The sequence below is a fragment of the Mirounga leonina genome, unplaced genomic scaffold (genome assembly GCF_011800145.1).
Source record: "Mirounga leonina isolate KUSES-001 unplaced genomic scaffold, KU_Mleo_1.0 Mir_165, whole genome shotgun sequence".
Taxonomy (NCBI): domain Eukaryota; kingdom Metazoa; phylum Chordata; class Mammalia; order Carnivora; family Phocidae; genus Mirounga; species Mirounga leonina.
This window is the reverse complement of record NW_023270415.1, coordinates 19,660,042-19,682,988: the sequence shown is the minus strand read 5'-3', so window position 1 is coordinate 19,682,988 and position 22,947 is coordinate 19,660,042. Positions and strand designations below refer to the sequence as shown.

General features: G+C 38.6%; 1 protein-coding gene across 1 annotated transcript in view; it reads right to left on the bottom strand.

Moving 5' to 3' along the window:
• Positions 1 to 18,908, bottom strand: part of CUNH8orf34 (chromosome unknown C8orf34 homolog) — a 370,508-nt gene extending 351,600 nt beyond the window's left edge. Inside the window, exon 1 of the mRNA XM_035011295.1 lies at positions 18,743 to 18,908. Coding sequence (XP_034867186.1) covers positions 18,743 to 18,811 — 69 coding nt within the window. The 5' untranslated portion in view covers positions 18,812 to 18,908. The remainder of the gene's footprint in view (positions 1 to 18,742) is intronic.
• Between the last annotated feature and the right edge of the window lie 4,039 nt (positions 18,909 to 22,947).

Sequence of the window (22,947 nt, the reverse complement as noted above, 5' to 3'; positions counted from 1 at the left end):
ATGTCTTCTGCCCATTTCTTGATTGGATCATTTGTTCTTTGGGTGTTGAGTTTAAGAAGTTCTTTATAGATTTTGGATACTAGCCCTTTATCTGATATGTCATTTGCAAATATCTTCTCCCATTCTGTTGGTTGTCTTTTGGTCTTGTTGACTGTTTCCTTTGCTGTGCAAAAGCTTTTTATCCTGATGAAGTCCCAGTAGTTCATTTTTGCGCTTGCTTTCCTTGCCTTTGGCAATGTTTCTAGGAAGAAGTTGCTGCAGCGGAGGTCGAAGAGGGTGCTGCCTGTGTTCTCCTTTAGGGTTTTGATGGACTCCTGTTTCACATTGAGGTCTTTCAACCATTTTGAGTCTGTTTTTGTGTGTAGTGTAAGGAAATGGTCCAGTTTCAGTCTTCTGCATGTGGCTGTCCAATTTTCCCAACACCATTTGTTGAAGAGACTGTCTTTTTTCCATTGACATTCTTTCCTGCTTTGTCGAAGATTAGTTGACCATAGAGTTGAGGGTCCATTTCTGGGCTCTCTATTCTGTTCCCATTGATCTATGTGCCCTTTTTCATGCCAGTAGCATACTGTCTTGATGATGACAGCTTTGTAATAGAGCTTGAAGTCCGGAATTGTGATGCCACCAGCTTTGCTTTTCTTTTTTCAACATTCCTCTAGCTATTCGGGGTCTTTTCTGGTTTCATACAAATTTTAGGATTATTTGCTCCATTTCTTTGAAAAAGTGGATGGTATTTTGATAGGGATTGCATTGAATGTGTAGATTGCTCTGGGTAGCTTGACATCTTCACAATATTTTTTCTTCCAATCCATGAACACGGAATGTTTTTCCATTTCTTTGTGTCTTCCTCAATTTCTTTCATGAGTATTTTATAGTTTTCTGAGTACAGATTCTTTGCCTTTTTGGTTAGATTTAATTTATTCCTAGGTATCTTATGGTTTTGGGTGTAATTGTAAATGGGATCGACTCCTTAATTTCTCTTTCTTCTGTCTTGTTGTTGGTGTACAGCAATGCCACTGATTTCTGTGCATTGATTTTATATCCTGCCACTTGACTGAATTCCTGTATGAGTTCTAGCAGTTTTGGGGTGGAGTCTTCTGGGTTTTCCACATAAAGCATCATATTATCTGCAAAGAGTGAGAGTTTGCCTTCTTCCTTGCCGATTTGGATGCCTTTTCTTTCTTTTTGTTGTCTGATTGCTGTGGCTAGGACTTCCAATATTATGTTGAATAGCAGTGGTGATAGTGGACATCCCTGCCGTGTTCCTGACCTTAGTGGGAAAGCTCTCAGTTTTTCCCCATTGAGAATGATATTCGCTGTGGGTTTTTCATAGATGGCTTTTATGATATTGAGGTATGTACCCTCTATCCCTATACTCTGAAGAGTTTTGATCAAGAAAGGATGCTGTACTTTGTCAATTTTTAATTCAAAAATCCTAGCGAACTACTAAGAAGGAAACTTTCCTAACTTTATAAAGTATCTATTAAAAACAAAAACCTACTAATGTTGCAATGATCATTCCTCTTAAAATCAGGACCCACTCAAAAAAATATTAAGTACTACCACTTCTTTTCAACATTGTATTTGAATTCTTAGGCCCAATTAAAAAAAAAAGACATAAAAGCTATCAAGACTGAAAAGAAACAAAACTGTCATTTTTACTACTTTTCACTAATGATAGCGATCATATAATCATATAGAGAAAAAAAGAAAAGCTATAATAACTGGAAAGAAAGAAATAACACTGTCATTTTCACAAACAATATGGCTCTTTACATAGAAAAATTCAAAATAATTTCTGACTAATTAAGAATAAATAATTTAGCATGTTTCTCCATGCACATTTAAAATCAAAATAATAAACTTCTTTTATCATAATTAAATCCACTTTCTGGTCCAATCTCAGAGAATAATCCATGGTAAAACCTCCTCATTTTCAGAGTAGGCTGGCATTGAAGCCTTTTTGAAGCAGGACTTCAATGAGCTGGATGATCCTCCAAAATCACACTTTTAAGTATATTAAAATACAGAAGAAAGTAAACTAATAGATATAGATTCTGTAGAACCTTCACTAACCCAGAGAAGAGTAAAATGACCAATTTGTCTATCTCTATCTCAGCAAGGCATTTACTTTTCACAAACTAAAACTCTGCTAGATATTAAATAAAATCTCAGTATCAGTGAAAAGAAAACATCAAATTCAGAATTTCTGCAAACTATATGATTTTTATGAATAACCATTATTTGGTCAAAATGAGCCAGCAAGAAAAAAAACCCTCCATTTAAGAATCCCAGATGTATACCCGGGGCACCTGGGTGGCTCAGTTGGCTAGGTGTCTGCCTTTGGCTCTGGTCATGATCCCAGGGTCCTGGGATTGACCCCCATGTCAGGCTCCCTGCTCAGTGGGAGCCTGCTTCTCCCTCTCCTCTCTGCTTGTGCTCTCTCTCGCTATCTCTGTCACTATCTGTCTCTCACAAATAAATAAATATTTGGAAAAAAAGAAAAGAAAAAGAATCCCAGATGTATACCCCATGTGAGTGAGAAGGCAATCAATTAAACAAACAAAAAAGGATGCTATTTATTTTAGCTGCATCTTTCTTAGGCTTGCTTAGATTGAATGGAGTCACATAAATAGTTATGCTTTTACTTTACGCAAATCATAATATTTTTAACCACATGGATAACTTAAGACTCTCACAAACAACAGAAAATCCAACTCAGTCCTTCTTACACACACACACACAAAAGGGGGATCCACAGACTCCTGTACTAGACTACAGAGATTTTAATTCCTTTTACTTTGTGGACCATCTTTTACCCTTCTTTGAGGTCTCTGCATATTTTTCATTTGTGAAACTTAGAAGTAGTGGAAAGGTTTAGCCTGCTTTGTAATAAAGCAAAGATTATCTTGTATTTCTGCAAACCATAATGGTTTTATGCATTTATTCATTCAACAAGTATTTAATTAAATTCTTATGATGCATATACTATAAATTAGAAACTTAGGAGGAATATTGGGGGGGAAGCCAATAGTATAGTTAGAAAGACAAACTATAACCCAGAAAGTAGTTAAATAACATTGTGATTAACCCCTAAAGTGAGTGGCACAGCCCCTAAGTGCAATAGGAGTTCACAGAAAGAGTGTATCTAGGGTAGCCATACATGTCCAAAATATTTAATTAAAAAGACAAAACATGAAATATCCCTTAATGAGTGGTTGATACTCAGATAGGAAAATGTAGATTCTGGGGTATGTGCCCAGATCCTTCCTTCAGAAACAAAAGCTCATTCTGCCAAATGCCAGGAGTGTTGGCTGCTGGGAGGCCCTCACCTAAGGCCTTTTCCAGAATTGTCCTTCCAGGAAGGCAGCTGCTTCATCCAAGGTCACATTTTCTCTCTCTGGAGGAAGCGTGCTTCTAATCACTAAGTACAAAAACCCAGCCCCATGCTTCTATTGGAACAGCCTTTAAAGACCTCCCCACTTCCAGGGCTCTCCCAGTGAGGGTCCCTATGTGATCAGCTGAAGGCTTTCTTATAACAGCCTCACAGTTCACTTTGTTCCTCCACTCAATCCCACTGCCTTCACTCCCTTCAAGGTGCTGCTCCCATGAGCATTCTGCAATTAACCCTCTGCATGAAAATCTCCATCCCAGAGTCTGTTTCCCGAGGAACCTAGTCTAAGACATTATAGAAAACAGAGAAAATACTCAATGTAGAGAGAACACCAAGCAAAGACTTGACATTATAAGTTTTGGGGTAATTGGACAAACTAGCCTGGTTCACACTGAAGGCAGTGTGTGGGGAAAATGAAAAGTATGGTTAAACAGATTTTGGAGGACCCTGAATGCCACCCTCATTTGGAATTCATCCCATAATTCAGTGTTCCAAAACTCTGGCATCTTCAGTTGCCCAGGACTGTGAATTCATCCTCCTGGATGTCTGGACACAGAGCTAAAAGTGACAAAGTGCAAGCATGAAAATTCTCTGAAGTTTGATTATCTTTAAAATTTACATGAATCTTGCATTTTGCCCACAGTTATCGGCATTTGTCATAATGAATGCATACTCTTGTTTAAAAAGCATGGCCACAATGAGTGGAGAAACAGTGTGTGTGTGTTTGCGTATGTGTGTGTGTTCACAATTCTCAGTGTTTTCAGCTCTTTAAAGAGGGCTTTAAAGAGGGTTAAAAAAAAAGAGGGGGAATAGGTAAAAATGATAGTCGGATTGTGTTTGAAAATGTTGACTCACTTCTTCCTCCTGCCCAGCACCATTTCTACCCACCTGATGCTCATTTCCATGCTACCTGCTCTTAGCCTCTCCTAACCGTCACTTCTGATTTGTCTACTCAATGAGGGGTTTTCCTCTCATCCTCTGCCAATAGGCCCCATTAAGGTTTTAGTTGACAAGAAACTCAGTACTAATATGCAAATACAGTATGCATGTGGGAGTCAGCAGGGGCGAAGACGAAATCATCTAAAACAAATGACTTAATACTAACAGCAATAGCGCAGTAACACAGAGAGCTTCGAAAATCAGAATGGTTGTGGGAGCAAAAACAGCCCCTTGGTACCTCGTATAAAAGCTGGATCCCATTCTTATCCATTCTTATCTTTTTGCACATGCTACAGAGTTATAATAATATCACGCATACAATCTTGAATTCATCTTGTCTACATTTTTAATGGTTCCATAATATCCCATCTAGAGAAAAGTTTATTTAACCTTTTAAAATAATGTTTAGTAAGAAGAGTAAGAATAGCTAGTTGCAGGAAATGGGCTCCTGTGCACTGTGGAAACAGGTCAGAGAACAAGGCTGACCAAGTCTCTTTCCTTGTGGAGGTTTTATTTAAGACAGGGAGCCAAACACTAAACAAATAAATGAGAACCTGCCACACCTGATGAGTGCTATAGGGGATAAAACACTGGAATGGTGGAGTCTGATGGGAAGCTGTTGAGACTGGGTTGCCTGTGAGGGCCTCTCTGACATGTTTAACCCTGAGATCTGAACAGCAGGAGGAGCTAGCCACGTGAGTGAGGCATGTAAGGGGAAACTCCAAAGCAGAGAAACAGACCATGCAAAAGCCCTGCGTCTCAAAGCTTGCCTTTTAGGCAGCTTCGTCTCTGCTACTCATAAGGCTAACCCTGGGAGACATCGTCTTGCAAATATATTCTCACTAAACAATCCAGAATGAGCCAAGCAAATATTTTTAGAAAGAAAGCCAGCTGTCGTGGGTAACAACAGGAAACAGAGGATTCAAATATATCCTAGGATGTGCCTAAATTATTTGGACCAAGAGTAGGTCATTTTATGAGTTATAGAACATATTTATATTCATCCTTATTTCAAAAAGAAGTATTTTCCAAAGTAGTATAAATTATGATCAAATAGCATAAATAAAAAGTGGAGGGAAAAAAGATAAAGTAAAAAAACGTAGACAATGTGGGGAAAAAACGAAGGTATAAATGCTCATGAAAAAGGAATTCTCATATACTATTGGTGGGAATGTAAATTGGGGAGGGGTGAAATAGAAGAGATTAAGAATACACTTATCTTCATGAGCACTGAGACATGCATAGAATTGCTGAACCATTATAATGTACACCTGAAACTAATATAACACTGTATGTTAACTATACTTCAATAAAAAAAGGAAAAAATGTTCATGATAATGGCCTACATTCTGGCTACCACTAGGTATGACTTTTCCAGAACTCTATGCAAAAAAAAGGAAGGGAATACTATGAATTACACAGTTCAAAATAGTTATATACGATTATTTTTCTTTCTTTTTTATTTTATTTATCTTTTAATTCCAGTATAACTAACATACAATGTTATATTAGTTTCAGGTGTATAATATAGTGATTCAACAATGCTGTATGTTAGTGCTCACCATGATAAGTGTACTCTTGATCCTCTTCACCTATTTCACCCATCCCCCCACCCACCTCCCCTCTGGTGACCATCAGTTTGTTCTCTGTAGTTGGGTCTACTTTTTAATTTGTCTCTTTTTCCTTTGTTTGGTTTCTTAAATTCCACATATGAGTGAAATCATATGGGTATTTGTCTTTCTCTGACTGACTTATTTCACTTAGCATAATACCCTCTAGATACATCCATATTGTTGCAAATGGCAATATTTCATTCTTTCTATGGCTAAGGAATATTCCATTTTGTGTGTGTGTGTGTGTGTGTGTGTGTAAACCACATCTTCACATCTTCTTTTATTCATTCATCTACTGATGGACAGTTGGGCTGATTCCATAATTTGGCTACTGCAAATTATGCAACAAACATAGAAGTACATTTATCCTTTTGAATTAGTGTTTTCATATTCTTTTGGTAAATACCCAGTAGTGGAATTACTGGATCATATGGTATTTCTAGTTTCAATTTTTTGAGGAACCTCTATACTGTTTTCCACAGTAGCTGCACCAGCTTGCATTCCCACCAACAGTGCATGAGGGTCCCTTTTTCTCGGCATCCTCGTCAACACTTGTTTCTTTGATTTTAGCCATTCTGACAGGTGTGAGGTTCATACACTATCTTTGACATTATAAAATTGAACAATAGTTCAATTTCAAAGAGGATGCTGCCTAATGCAATGAACATGCCCCTCCACAACATCCTTTAACAGATGACAAAACTCTATCTTCATGGTTTGATTCTTATAACTCCCAAGGGATTCTTAAATCACTCCACTGCACAACTCAGGGAAAGAAATTCTTCAGTGGGTCACCCTAATGCTGAATGGGCACCCAAGTCACTGTTCAACTAACTTTATCCAAAAATATGTTTGCTAATAACTTGAGAACTTAATGTATATGACCCTCATGAATTATTCACTAAATATTATTTCTCAAAATTGAACTATTGATAAACCTATTGACACTGATCTCCGTCCTAGATTCCCTATCAATCCATACACCGTAGAAGTGGATGTTGCCAATTGTGCACAGACCTCAATGTCTTTTTTTTTAAGATTTTATTTATTTATTTGACAGAGAGAGACAAAGCGAGAGAAGGAACACAAGCAGGGGGAGTGGGAGACGGAGAAGCAGGCTTCCCGCTGAGCAGGGAGCCTATGTGGGGCTCGATCCCAGGACCCTGGGATCATGACCTGAGCCAAAGGCAGACGCCTAACAACTGAGCAACCCAGGTGTCCCTAGACCTCAATGTCTTAACTGAAAGTTAAGAAAGGGTTAGATTTAAAACAATTCTGTGAAAACTAGGACTTTAAGCTTCCACAGAGTAGAGGATTTGTCATCTGTATACTTTAAGAGTGTTTTTTCATATCATTGCTATACCACTAAAATGAAAGATAATAAGAAATGTTTCAATAAATTTTCAGTCGGAATAGAATAATATTCTGCACTTAATAAACTGTAGCTGGTTTCAATTACCATTTTATATAATGCTACGCTGATTATTATACATTGTAAACAAAAAATACAACAGGAAAAAATGAAATAACCAAAACAATACCAGGTCCTCTGGAGAGAATTCATAGAAGTAAAATAGCACTAAAATAAAAATAGTATCTCAAAAACATACGGCTACAATAAATCTTACACAATAAAGTTCACTTCATACAGATATATTACTTCAATGTACAGACAAATAAAATGTATTCTCAATTCAATATAGCTAGTCACTTTGAATTTAGATCATGTTCAAAAACTGAAGAAACAGCAGGAGTTAAACACTCCTTTACGCTCCAGGCTATCCTTTAAAAAAAAAGTTCTCTTTTTTATGTTAAAGGAACAAATTACAACCTAAAACTATCAGTGTGTTTCATGTAGAACATTACCCAACAATCAGATCATTTAGATATTTTTAATAATTCATGTTTAGATGTCTTACTGTTGCTAAGAACTTCCAGGAACAAAGACAGCAGAAACTAAGTCTATTTAACATATCTACTTTTCATGTTATTTAATTTACATACTTGATTCTACGGCAAATTTCTTGAAAACCAATTTCTAAATGTCAATTTAAAATAATGAATTTCTTACTTCTATTAGTATAATGATGGAATGTATTGATGAGTATGAAAATGGACCAAGCATATAAACAGAAAACCAAGATAGGCTTTTGTAAAATTACCGGAATATGATAGTTGAGAGTGCCCCCAAGTATTGCCAGTCTTTTCTAAATACACAGGAGTTTTTGAGGACAGGAAATGTTTTATTTGAATTTATATTTCTCAGTACATAATACAGCACCCAATAAACATACCAAATGAATATAAATGAAGTTCCAAACATCATGCACCAAAGAATTTAATAGCTGTTGAAAAGATAACAAAGTCATAATGAATTTTCAAGAAAGTGAAATCTCCCATAAACTACTGACATATTCCCAGACTCCTAGTGGCAAATGATTATTCATACCCACACCACCCTTTTCAAATTTGTTAAGTTGGTCCTGATTTTTTTTATTCATAAATGTATTTGACAACTATTTAGTAGAACACCTATTATGCACCAGACATTTTCTAGGCATGAAGATATAAGCAGTTAAAAAGACTGACAAATATCTTCCTGTAAGAAGCTTATGTACTAGTGGGATAAACAATATAAACTGAAATCAAAGGAATAAATCCAATAAAATAATATCAAATGACAATAAGGTATATATATAAAAAAATCATGCTACAGAGAGTGACAGGGGAGGCTGGGTCTGTGTGTGCTATTTTAGTTGAGGGTGATCCAGCTTGCCTCTCTGAGTCAAGACATATTCGGGATTGTTTTCTAATTACATACAATGTTTCCAAATTTAGCCAAAGTATACTTTTGTGATACAGCCAACAAACAAGACTTGCCCCCACCACTGAACAAAGAACACACACACACACACACACACACAGTTTGGCCAAGTGCTACTCTCCTTTCTACCTGTGCCAAAATGCTTTTTCAGAGAATCCAGAGCTACAACATAAAAATGCAGAAGCACACTTTGAATTAGTCCTAATTTCAGGATACTAGATGGTCATCCTTCAAAAGCATCTCTCCACATGATCTGTCATTGAGGTATCAATATTAATAGGAAAGAGAAGTAGCAGCATCTAATGTGATGGCAGCCAAAATTCACTGGGTGTACACCAAGTGCCAGGCACTGGACTGGGTTCTTTAGACCTTGGTTCATCTCATACATTCCTCATAAAGCCCCTCTTAGGTATTATTTTGCAGATGAGGACATTGATGTTCACAGAGATCATCAAGCAAAGTGCTCAGGGTCAAGCAGAGAGTAAATGATTGCTAAGCTTGAGATATTTCCAAAGATCACCTGCTTCATCCCATATAACTGTGTCATGCGACTTCCTCATGCAAATGCACTTGAGGGGTATGCAGTAAGCCTTGCACAGTGGTGTGACTTAATTTATCAGGCCCTCTCTTAAAAGCAGATATTAAAAAGGGAAAAATATGGCTGAAAGTGAATTAGGTAGTTAAGTACATAATTAAAATTTATTCACTATACATAAAGGGTAATTAATGTGACGGGGAATATTTTGCTCTAGGTCTTAAAGGAATAAATACAAAGATGCTATTTGCTAGCTGGTTATATCTTCAATGTACTTTTTCCATAGAAGGAAAAAAAAATACACAAGTTAATGTTTTGTTTAATTCAACAGATATCAATTAAGCCCTGTGTTATAGTCTGTCCTCCACTAGATACAGTAGATGCACAATAAAGAATAAGGGAAGATACTTGTTTCCCACCTTCAGGAACTAAAGATCTACCTTCAATACCAAACATGATATATTATACGAACAAACACCTCCTGTCAGCAGATTACTGATATTCATACATCTTTCACTGTAGAAGAGCCTGCTGTCTAGCTGGATAGATTGTCCTCTATGAATGGAAGGGCCCAGAGGAATGACATAAAAAGCAGTCTCCCTATTCTAACCAATCACATCAGTCCACTTTTTAAATGTATGCATGCTAGCCTATAAAATTCCCTCTCAGCACTGCTTGAGCTGTGTCCCACAAATTTTGATATATCTTCCTTTTCCTTGTTTGATGGATTTTTATTCCCCTGAGATTTCTTCTTTTTTTAAGATTTTTTTATTTATTTGTGAGAGAGAGAGAACGAGAGAAAGCACAAGCAAGGGGAGCAGGAGAGGGAGAGGGAGAAGCAGGCTCTTCACTGAGCAAGGAGCCTGATGCATGGCTGGATCCCAGGACCCTGGGATCACGACCTGAGCCGAAGGTAGATACTTAACCAACTGAGCCACCCAGGCGTCCCTGAGATTTCTTCTTTGCCCATATTATTTAGAAGTATGCTATATATTTTCACAGTGTTTTAGAAATTTTCCTGTTTTCTTTCTGTTACTGACTCATAGTTCTATTCCATTGTGATGGAGAAAATACATTGTATGATTTCAACTGAGGTTTGTTTTGTAGTTCAGGGAATGATCTGTCTTTGTATACATTCCATGCCACTTGGAAAAAACATGTATTCTGTAGTTGTTGCATAGAATGGTCTACAAATGTTGACTAGGACTTAGTTGACTAAGTCTACATAGAATGGTCTACAAACACTTAGGACTGCTATTTTTCTTGGGTTGACTCTTATAATACTATATAATGACAGTTTCTATCTCTGGTAATTTTCTATCCTCTGAAGTCTACTTTATCTGATATTAAGATAGCCACTCCTCCTTTCTTTTGATGTTTGCATATTTTTTCTATTCTTTTACTTTTAGCCTGTTTATATCTTTGTATTTTAAATGAGTTTCCTAGACACAGCATATGGTTACGTCATGTTTTTTAATCCACTCTGACAATCTCTGTCTTTTAATTGGTATCCTTAGACCATTTGCATTTAATTTAATTATTGACATATTAGGGCTAAAGTCTGCCATGTTATTTTTTGTTTTCTGTTCTTTGTTTTGTTTTTATTTTTCCTATTCCTGTGAGTTATCTGAACATTTTTTAGAACTCCATTTTAAATTACTAGAGTTTTGGGGGCACCTGTGGCTCATCTGCCTTCAGCTCAAGTCATGATCCCAGGGTCCTGGGATGGGGCCCCATGTCAGGCTCCCTGCTCAGCAGGGAGTCTGCTTCTCCCTCTCCCTCTGCTCCTGCCCCCTGCTCATGCTCTCGCTCTCTCTCAAATAAATAAATAAAATCTTTTTTTAAAAATCTATTAAATTACTAGAGTTTTTGAGAGCAACTTTATGTACAGCTTTTTTAGTGGTTGCTCTAGGTATGACATTATATATATATACAACTTATCCATAGGAGTCGTTGTTTGACCAATGTAAGTGAACTATAGAAACCTTACCTCCTTTGTTCCTCTTTACTCTTCCTTGCTTACAATACAACTGTCTTAAATACTCCTCTACAGAACCACATCTGACACTGCTATAATTTTTGCTTCAACCACCAAACGTAATTTAGAAAACTTGAGAAGAAAAATGTATTATATTTAGTCATATCTTTGCTCTTTCCATGTTCTTTCTTCCTTCCTAATGTTCTAAAGTTTTTTCTTTTATAATTTTCTCTCTGTTTAAAGGACTTCCTTTAGCCATACTTTTAGGGTAGACCTGCTGGTGACCAATTCTCTTGATTTATCTTTCAATTTCTTTTTTTGAGTTTCAGAGGTAAAATTTAGTGATTCATCAGTTGCATATTACACCCAGTGCTCATTACATCACATGCCCTCCTTAATGCCCATCACCCAGTTACCCCATCCTCCCACTCCAGCAACCCTCAGTTTGTTTCCTAGAGTTCAGTGTCTCTTATGGTACAGCAATGTCCACAATAGCCAAATTATGATTTCCCCTTCATTTCTAAAGGATATTTTCTCTGAGTACAGAACTCTAGGTTCTTTCTTTCAGCACCTGAAAAAGGTTTTGCCACTGCCTCCTGATATCCATAGGTTTGATGAGAACCTGCTGTCAAACTGTTTTTCCTGTATAGGTAAGGTATTTCATTTCCCTTGCTGCTTTCAAGATATATCTTGTCTTTTTTTTTTTTTTCCAGAAGTTTAATTATAATGTATCTTGGCATGGATTTAATGGCAGGAGTGGCCTCATTACCATTCAGCAATGTAGAAAGTCCTGACTCTTTTCTAGGCCTCCTCTGACATGACCCCGTGGGGAGGGAGAGGAATATCTCACTATTGCCAGGAGTAAGAGAAGCCAGGCTTCCCAGATGGTCTCCACTGACACTGGGCTCACATGGTAGGGTTAAGAATGGGGCCACGATGTAAATGTAAAATAAAGCCACAATGAGAGATCACACAAATCTATTAGAATGGCTACTATTACAAAGACAGGTGATACCAAGTTTTGGTGAGAATATGGAACAGCTGGAACTCTCATACAATGTTCACAGGAACATAAAATTGCACATACACTTTTCAAAACTAGTGGCTAATGTCCTAAAAAGTTAAACCTACACCTACCATATGATCCAGCCAATCCACTCCAGGCATTTACCCAAGAAAAACAAAAGCATACATCCATACAGAATACTGCTCAGCAATTAAAAGAAATAAACTATCAATACATAATACAAAATGGATGAATTGTAAAATAATTATGTTGAGTGAAAGAAGATATACCCCCCAAAAACTACATAGTGTATGATTTCACTTATACAAAACTCTAGAAAAGGAAAACTATTCTATAGTGACAGAAAGGAGACCAGTGGTTGCCTAGGGAGGTGGAGGGAGTAAGGAAAGGTACAAAGGAGGAATTACAAGGGGCATTCTAGACAACAAGAAGGAGAGAGGGCATATGAGGAGCACGTCCTAACTAAGTCCATGTATTTTAAGGCACCTTCCAGAGAATTCCAAATAACATTTCCAGTATTTATCATTGCCTCTATGCCACTTATATATTTTATTATGCACCATATATAGTGCAAAGGAGAAATAACTATTCATAATAAAGAAGTTCTATTATAAAGAAGGAGAAACAATCTATCTCAGCACCCTTCCTTGTGTTCCAGTACTCTTGTGCATTTATTTTTTTAAGATTTTTGTTGATATTTCAATAAAATTTTGGAGGAAGAAGAGGAAAATGTATAGGCTTAGTTGACCAGAATTGTACATTTTCTTTACTCAGAATTATAGCTTGTTACTTACTGGTTTCCATGTATAAACCACTGATACAATTCTTAACTAAATTCACATAATTTAATGTTTAAAGAAAACCCAATGGGTGAACTATTTGTAAGTACTTATTTCCTAGATGCTCATTTTTATTTTTACTTTTAATATTTTTTTACTTTGAAATAACTTTAAACATACAGAAAAGGTATATGAACAGCACAAATAACTCCATATACCCTTCACCTAAAGACCCCATTCACATTTTGCAAAACTTTCCCAAGAATGTCCTTCTTAGTGAAAGTGTCAGTTCTAGGACTATATTTTGCACTTAGTTGTACTGTCCCATCAGTCTGAAACTTCCCTTGACCTTCATGACCTTAACATCTTTGAAGACACCAGAAAAGCAGGATTTCCCTATCAGGTTTATCAGATATTTTTTTCATTAATCAGTTCAGGTCATGCATGATTGGCAGAAATATTAAAGAAGCAAACTCATGTTGTTTTAATTGCATCCTATCGGAGGCACACAATATTGATTGTCCCATCACTTGAGTAAAGCAGCATCAGCCAGCTTTCTTTACTATAAAGTTACTTTTCCCTTTGTAATTAACAACTACTTTGTGGAAAGATACTAGAGATTAGGTAAACATCTCATTCCTCCTCCAACTTTCACCCATTATTTTTGGCAACAATTAACGCTTCTTGCCTGAAAAATTGCTAAATGCTTGCCAAATAGTGATTTTCTAATTCCACCATCCCTTCTACTCTTATTAATTGGCATTCTACTATAAGGTAAAGCTTTCTCTTCTCCCCATAAATTGAATATCCCATTATATTGCAGGATAATAAAATACTCCTATTTTATAAGTAAGAAAATCTGTTACACTCATACTTCGGGTCTCAAATTGTTCCAGATTTAGTTAACAGAGCCTCTCCAAGCTTTTGACATGTTCCTATAATTCTTTGACTACTTCCTTATTTCGCATAAGATGGTCCAGGCTCATCTTGTACTTTCCCAGACCCATTTCTCCAAGGATACCTGGTTCTACTTGATGGAGAATGGTATTTAGAACTCAGAATCTGGTCACTAGGTGTGCTTATTGCTACTGAGGTGTTGCTATTCCCAGGCCATCACAGTAAACAGAGTAAGAAAATAAATGCAGGCATATATACTTATGTATATGGTAATACATACAAATCTATACTTACTTCTGTTTCCTATTTTATAAGTAAGACAATCTGTTACTCTCATATTTTGAGTCTCAAATTGTCCCAGATTTAGTTAACAGAGCCTCTTCAAGCTTTTGACATGTTTCTATAATTCTTTGACCACTTCCTCACTTCCTGGTATAAGATGGTCTAGGTCTTGTACTTTCCCAGACCCAAGTCTAGAATCAACCATTTCTCCAAGGATACCTGGTTCTACTTGATGAAGAATGGTATTTAGAACTCAGAATCTGGTCACTAGGTGTGCTCATTGCTACTGAGGTGTTGCTTTTCTCAGGCCATCACAGTAGACAGAGTAAGGAAATAAATGCAGGCATATATACTTATGTATATGTTAATACATACAAATTTATGCTTACTTCTATTACATTTATGTCTATTTCTATTCTTGAAGTCATGAGATACACCAATACTTCCAATTTCAATCCAACACCACAGGGTTCATTCTACATTTTTTCCTTTTTATATTTGTGACTCCCATCTCTAATAGCAAGAGAGCTGCCTTGCATTATTTTCAATATATTTACTTATTCTCTCAACAGCCCCCTACCTCATATATAACAAATCTCCTGATCCTGCCAGGCGACTGCCTGATAATCTGCAGGCCAACTGGAGTTCAAGGTTGCAGACATGGCTGGAAAGTGTGGGGTAGGGTACCAGAGAAAAACAAGTTGTGCAGTAGTAGGTGTGTGAAAGATGCAAGCTGATGGTTGACCACCTGTTTGATATGAGTCCACCTCATAACACATATGTCAAATTGGTTAGCACGAATTTAGCCCATGTAAACAGAGGTGATAAAAGTGGTTCCATTCTACTTGGAGTGGTTCAGACCACATTGGGAGAAATGTAGTGAATTGGGTTTGCTACATCTTCAATACACAGAGATTTAAATATTCTATGGAGAGTTAATGGGGGCTCCATTATCCTGCTTTTAATAGTTTAGGATTTCACTCTCTTATAAATGTAATCATTCCTAAACCAAGATATATGATTGCCCTAAGCACCCTTCCAACCAATAATATTCAAATAATTATTCTGTTTATTTCATGGGAAATGGGAGAAGCTGATAAGTATATACTTCTCTATGTTGAAAATAGGGAATTTATTGTGATGTTCCACATATAATTTATCGGGAATGAAGTTTAACTGCTTACAATATAGACGAAAGAGATCACTTGATCCCAATAAGCAGATATATGCCAGTTAATTATTCAGTTTCAGAATTTTTGACTGTCAGGTTCTTCAACTATTAAGTGGTTGGTTGAGATAAGTCTTGTGTTTGCACCATGAATCTTGCCCATATGTGCTGCAAAAAAAACATACTTTGGTGGAAGCCAAACCATTTCACATCTTGCTAATTAAGTAAGTCATTACATGTGGAAATCTATATTAAATAGGACTACAGTTCTAATTTATTGAAGCGATGTCCAGCATTCCTTATAGATTGATGCCTAGGCTGTTCACTACTAACCTGTCCTGAATAAGCCAATGAAAATACTAATAGTATTCCATCTTACAAAAATTTCAAAGAGGTTGTAGAATATAAGTCATTATTACCTTATCCACCTTACATCTTTATATTATTTAATTAAAATATCATTACCCAAGACTCTAATGCAATGATTTCTAAGCATGGTTTTGTAATGCCTCAAAGCATGTTAAATCATTTAAAGGCAATATAAATTTATACTCTTAAATCACCTGGAAACAAGATAAATTTTCATCTAGAGTAGTTTTTGAAATACAATACTGTGTACAGTTTTATAAGCTTCTCACATGTTAAAAATGTTAGAAATAAGCAAATAAGCTAAGAAATAAACTAAGTAACTAAATTAAGTAATTAAGCTGTATAGGTAAAAACAGCAGGATACAAGTATTCTCAACCAGTATATGTTACCTTTGCTTTTTGTTTTAAACAATATTCATGTGCTCTCTTTAAAGCACCTTACTCCAATAAGTTCTCTCAAAATATTCGTACCTTACAAAATCTGTAAAGGGAACATCTTGTCGGGTCTTATATATTTTCAAAACTAAGGTAAGCCTATGTCACCAACTCCAGTGCCTTAGCACACACACACACACACACACACACAAATCACAACATAGAACAGATAAAACTTGGGAGTCACCTATTTCAATCTGTGATAGGTAAGAGATTTTAACTTATGTACTGTTTCTTACACTGTGGTCCAGGAATTAAATATGTAACAATCATTTGTGCCACTTCTTACTAAGTTCAGGTTTCTGGGATCCTCCTTGATTGATCTCCTAAAGCAGTTCTTATGAGAACCATTGACCAAAGTCCTGGGAGCTTTGAGGAAAATGCCAGATCAACAATATCCATTTTACACTAGTTTCACTGGTTTTCTAGCATGAGGAGAGAGAGGCTACAAGCTAGTGAGATTTTCTAATTTTGTGAAGTATGTAGAATTCTACTCAAAACCAAGCTCTGTTAGGATCAAAATTTTTGCATATGAACCTGCTTTTAGTAGAAGTTAGCTATTTTCTCCCTTCAATTATTTAAAGTGCAAATCAATCCTCAAAAATTACCTACTCATCACGGCAATCCAAGCTAATGGGGATGTAGGTAATATGTAACCCCCCCCCAAAAAAATCAATAAAATACACAGCATATAATTTTGTCATTGTTTGGTTTTTGGTGAGCAGGTCTTATGATTTTATGAAAACAATTCTGCCATCACTTAAAATTCATCAATGTAGAACTATCTGGTGAGCTAGTTTTGTTTTTTTGGTTTTTTTGTTTTTAATGAGCACTTGATAAAAATCAAGTTGGATTTATTTCCTAATTATGTAGAAAGTTTACATACACCCTAAACTCTATTATTATCACTTGGAGAAAGTCTCAGGAATTTTAAAATAAGTTAATAAATCTATTAAAACAATTCACTTGTTCTCCCTGGTAAATGGTACTTTATATTTTAGGGGAGTAAATACACTCTAAAAGTATTTATTTTAATATTTCTTTTGACACAATTAATACACTGTGTCACAAAGGGTTGTTATGCTTTAGCTTTTAATAGATAGATAGAATTATTTATATATAGTCTCTAATCATTAGACTAAAGAAGAACAATCTAGTCGCTCCAGCAATTCTACACTGCTTTTATATATGGACTTCCCTTGCTAACACTTTTGGCAGAAACAAGAATCAAGACATGCATTATAGGATTTTATGACTCTATATAAAAAATGAGTTTCAGTTGAAACAATGGCCATATCTCTCGTTGTACTAGACAGTACAACGTTAACTTAAAGTTGGGCAGAAAAACTTGAGATCTAGTTATCTGAAACCCATCCTTCCCACATCTGATCACATCCCTGTCTGCCTGTCCCTTTTTCTGCTAGGGCATTATTTCGCATTATTTTTTTTCTCTGCAGTTATTCTCTTCTCTTCAGTACTAGGGAACCAGCTCGGTTCTCTCTCCCCCCAGCGCGTTCCAGCCTTATTCCGACGCCGCGGACACGTAAACCCCCAATAATGACCACAACTGCTTTTTTGCGGGGGTGGGGGTATCTTGACCCTTCCACGTCCGGTCGTCTCCTATCAGTGCCCAGCTGGACGGTTGAACCGGGAGGGGAACGGACCGTGGGCGTCCCTCCCCGCCGGCACCGGCGTCTGCCCAGCGCCCTGGCTACCCGCGGGACGCTTTGCCAGCGCCGGGTTCAGTCTCCCGTTCTTTTTCTCATGTCCTCCCGCTCTTCCTTTCTCCTACTGTATTTCTGTCATCAGTTCTTTGATGGCGAGAGAAAACAGCTCAGAGCTACACGTCTCTTCTCATAAATACGTGTATGCTTTTCCTGAATCTTCCTCCGCCCCTTTCTCCCCCTAACACATGTAGGGTCTGCAATGCAAAGGACTCTCCGTCCATCCAGGCATCAATGTCAGCGTCTCAGTTTGACGATTTCATTCAACGCTCCAGCACCTACCGAAGCCTACTCCTTACCACTTCAGTTTTCTCCCAGTTAACCATATTCCTCTCCAGTGCTAAGCACCTCTTCCCCCTTTCTGGGTTCTACTACTGCCCACATTAAAAAAAAAAAAAAATCCAACACGCAATATAGTGTAAATTCCAGGAAGAAAGTGTGCATGTGTAAGACAGTCTAAGTGTGTGCATCTATCCGTCTCAGCCTGTCCGGGTCCTGTGCATGAGGCTGCGAGATGCAGGACAGTCAGACCGCTCAAACTTCCCTGCCAGACTGAGGCTGGGCCCTCTCCAGCTCACCTGTCCGCTCCCAGGTAACCAGCGAGGAGCCCGCCCGGCCGCGTTCCAGGACACCTGGCCCGGCCAGAGCTAATGCCAATGAACTGGGGCCGCACGGCCGCCTCCTCCCGCGCATTTTTTCACTATCCCTCCTTCCTCCGGGTGTTCTGAACCCCTTCCCCCAAACACAAACGGGACCGCCCTCACCCACAGCGCCTTACCTCAAACAGGGGACCGATTTTATTCTTCTCCAGGTAAGCCTGGATCCGGGATTGCTGATGAGACGCCATGGAGAGACAGATCGGGCCGCGGAGAGTGCAGGAAAAGCGCGCGGCCGTGCGCCTCGGCCAGGGGACAGCCCTCCTTTTTCCCGGACTGGAGCCGGGACAGGAGCTCCGGAACCTCGGCTCCCCCGGAGCGGCGGGCAGAGCCCGGGCCGCGGGCGTGGGCTGCAGCCCCGCGAGCCGCGAGCGCGTGGGGCGCCGAGAGCCGGAAGCCCGGGCGCGGCGCCGCCAACTCAGTCAACTCCGAGGCGAAGGGAGAACTCACTCACCGCGTTCTCCTCCTCGCGCCCACCTCCGCCGCTCCCCGCAGCGCCGGCGCCGGGGGAAATCCTAGGCAGAGGTTCCAGGTTCCTCTCTCCTCTGGGCGGCAGCAGCCGGAGCCAGGGGGCGGGTGCTGCTCCGCCTGGTGCGACGCGGGGGGCGCCCTCGGGCGCTCGGGGGCTGCGGGGCTCGAACTCGCCGCGGGCGTGCGTGAGCGTGCGTGTGTGTCCGCGCGCCCGACTGTGTGCGTCCCCTCTCCCGGGTTACAGGAACAAACAGGCTGGGCTTCTCCCGGGGCTGCGCTCGCCCTGCCTGCCGCTCCCTAGCGACAGCGCCTCTCAAAAAGCCAATGGTGAAGGTGCTTCTTTCAAAGTGCTCATAAATCTGGTGCTTGTTGGCTACTCTTGGCAGTTACAAATGCTGTTCGAAAGTGTCGTTCCCAAACGCCCCTTGGGAACCTGTCCTCGGCACCTCGTGCTCTGCCCACTCTAGCTCAGAATCCGAGAAAGGCAGAGTTGTGAGAAGGTGCGTGGGTCTGAGGGTTTGCCGCTAAAATGAAGTTGCCTTCCTTTAGAATGTCTGGCTTGGCCTGGAACAAGTCAACGCGCAACTAGAGGCTGAGAACCCAGCTGAAGACTCCCAAAGTGTAGACAGCCGAAGGTTGGAAGCCACCCTTCAGCTGTTGACAGGAAGAAGGAATAAAAGTGAGCCGGTCCTCCCTTCCAAATTTGAATTCCTGATTGACATGTAACTATGTGGATTATAATCCACATGTAATTGTGCTTATATGTCTATAGCTATACGCCAGATGCTACTACTCTATCCCACTTAAAAATGTTTCCTCTAGACACTTCATGAAATCCTCAAGTTTAGCCAATACCTTTCTTACTATGCAGGGATTTCCCCGAGTTGAAGATGACAGACATCAGAGGTTTCTTCACAGAGCTCTCTTGAAAAACCCACTGAGGTCTCCAAAGACGATTTCCGTGGCTTCTAACCATGATATGCTACCAAAATTAAGATTTGTGTTGGTAAATATGAACGTTTAGAATGAAGGGAATAGTTGTACCTAAAGCAGACTGCAACAGTGTAGATTTATTTTTCTTTCTCATCTGCAATTCATAATTTCTTTATTGGTATCAATGTTTTTTTATTTCCTTCTGTAGGACTACTTAAACAGATCTACTTATGTGGAAACATTCAGTAATTAAAAATGGAATATTTCAGAAAGTTCTGTTAATTTCATTTAATAATTCCTATAAGAAATCTGCCAGAAAGTGAGACAAAAGCAAAAATGAACTTTTGGGATTTCATCAAGATAAAAAGCTTCTGCACAGCACAGGAAACAGTCAACAAAACTGGCGGCCCACAGAATGGGAGAAGATATTTGCAAATGACATTACAGATAAAGGGGCTGATATCCAAGAACTATAAAGAATTTCCCAAACTCAACACTCAAAAAACTAATAACCCAGTCAAAAAATGGGCAGAAGACATGAACAGACACTTCTCCAAAGAAGACATACAAATGGCTAACAGACATATGAAAAAATGCTCAACATCACTAGCCATCAGGGAAATACAAATCAAAACCACAATGAGATACCACCTTACCCCAGTTAGAATGGCAAAAATTAACAAAACAGGAAACAACAAATGGCGAGGATATGGAGAAAGGGGAACCCTCTCAACACTGTTGGTGGGAATGCAAGTTGGTACAGCCACTTTGGAAAACAGTATGGAGGTTCCTCAAAAATTTAAAAATAGAGCTACCCTATGACCCAGCAATTGCACTACTGGGTATTTACCCCAAAGATACAGATGTAGTGAAAAGAAGGGGCACGTGCACCCCAATGTTCATAGCAGCAATGCCCACAATAGCCAAACTGTGGAAAGAGCCGAGATGCCCTTCAACAGATGAATGGATAAAGATGTGGTACATATACACAATGGACTATTACTCAACCATCAGAAATGATGAATACCCACCATTTGCACTGACATGGATGCAACTGGAGGGGATTATGTTAAGTGAAGTAAGTCAAACAGAGAAAGACAATTATCATATGGTTTCACTCATATGTGGAACATAAGTAATAGCACAGATAACCATAGGAGAAGGGAGGGAAATCCAAAGGGGGAGAAATCAGAGAGGGAGATGAACCATGAGAGACTATGGACCCTGAGAAACAATCTGGGGTTTCAGAGGGGAGGAGGGTGGGGGCAGGGGATAACAGGGTGATGGGTATTGAGGAGGGCACACGCTGTGATGAGCACTGGGTGTTCTACTTAACTAATGAATCATTGAACACTGCATCAAGGACTAATTATGTGCTACACAGTGGCTAACTGAACATAAAAAAAAAAAAAGAAATCTGCCGGAATACCTAAGAGTTTAACCATCACTGATAACTTGAATTACACATGATTTGGAATGAAATGATCCCCCAGTTATTACTTTTACAATCAGACTTAGGTGATCTGCCCAGAGGGAATTAATTGAATAGCAGTGAGGTGCATAGGGCTTTCATGTATTTTCCATTATGGATCAAAGGTATACTTACTTATATATTTTAAATATGTTCAGGAGAAATTAAATGTGCATAGTGAATATCAACATTTTTATTTGCTAGAAGGTATGGTGTATCTATGACCCAGCTAAAAAGTCAAGTACTTTTGATACCACATTGTGCTGGAGAATCAGAATGATATCTTCTTCCAAAAGACATGAGGAAGATGCTTCTTTAAATCAGATAATTAACACATAGTCTTCATCCCACTCAGAGCAACTGCACCTTGGGCCTTGAATAGAAAAAACAAAGCCTTACCGGCAAAACACTTATGTATTAAAGGGAGAATCATTAAGATATATACAGTATGTGTGTTAAAACACTGAACATCCCAAAGTTACAATTTTTAAAATTAAGAAACTATTTCAGAAGTTTTTCAAGGCCAACCTCACATACCACCTCCTCCACAAAGCATTTCTTGGTTCTTTCCACTGATCCCCAAACATGATTTCATTATTACAATAAATATTTATTGCACAGCCTCTCCATGGCAGACGTTACGTTAGGGCTGAGGATTCAAAGATTAAAAGCCTTGTCTTTGCTCTCAGGTGTTCAATCTTGTTGAGGCAATTGGCATATACACAAATATGACATTTGAATGCATTATGCTAATGTAGGTATATAAACATGCTGTGCACATACTGTACCAAGATTCTCAAGGAATTCTCCACAAAGGAGATGGTGTTTGAGCAAAGTCTTAAAGGAAGACCAAAATTTTTAAGTTTTCCAGATGGGATTGTTGGAGTGTGGATGGGGGCAATGTTTCAGGCTTTGGCATTAAAAAGTAGTGTATGCAAAGGCACAGAGCACAAAACAGGCTGGTGGTTAGAGACACATAGGGTCTATATGGAGGAAGATTGGCATGTGGGGTTAAAAATGTAAGCAGAGTTCAGCTCATTAAAACTCTTAAATGCCTGTAGACTTGCATCTTCTAGACAATGAGAAGTGTAGACTTGCATCTTCTAGACAATGAGAAGTAACTAAAGAATTTTGAGCCGAGGAACGTTGTAGTGAGGTAAAAGTCTTAGAAATACTGCTCTGGTTACAACATGCATGATAGATTGAAAAAGAATGATATGGAGATAGAAAGCAAATTTGGTTTACAGAAGCCATAAGCAATCAGGAGAGCCAACCTTAGGATTAGGGATGTGGGGATGGAGACGAAGGAATGTATCCAAGAAATACTTGAAGACTAATTTGTTGATGAACTATACATAGGATGAGGTTGGAAGAGAGAATCAAAGATGATCCTCTGATTTCTGCAACGAAGCTAAGAGATTATAAATTACTTGCCCAAGTCACCCAATGGTT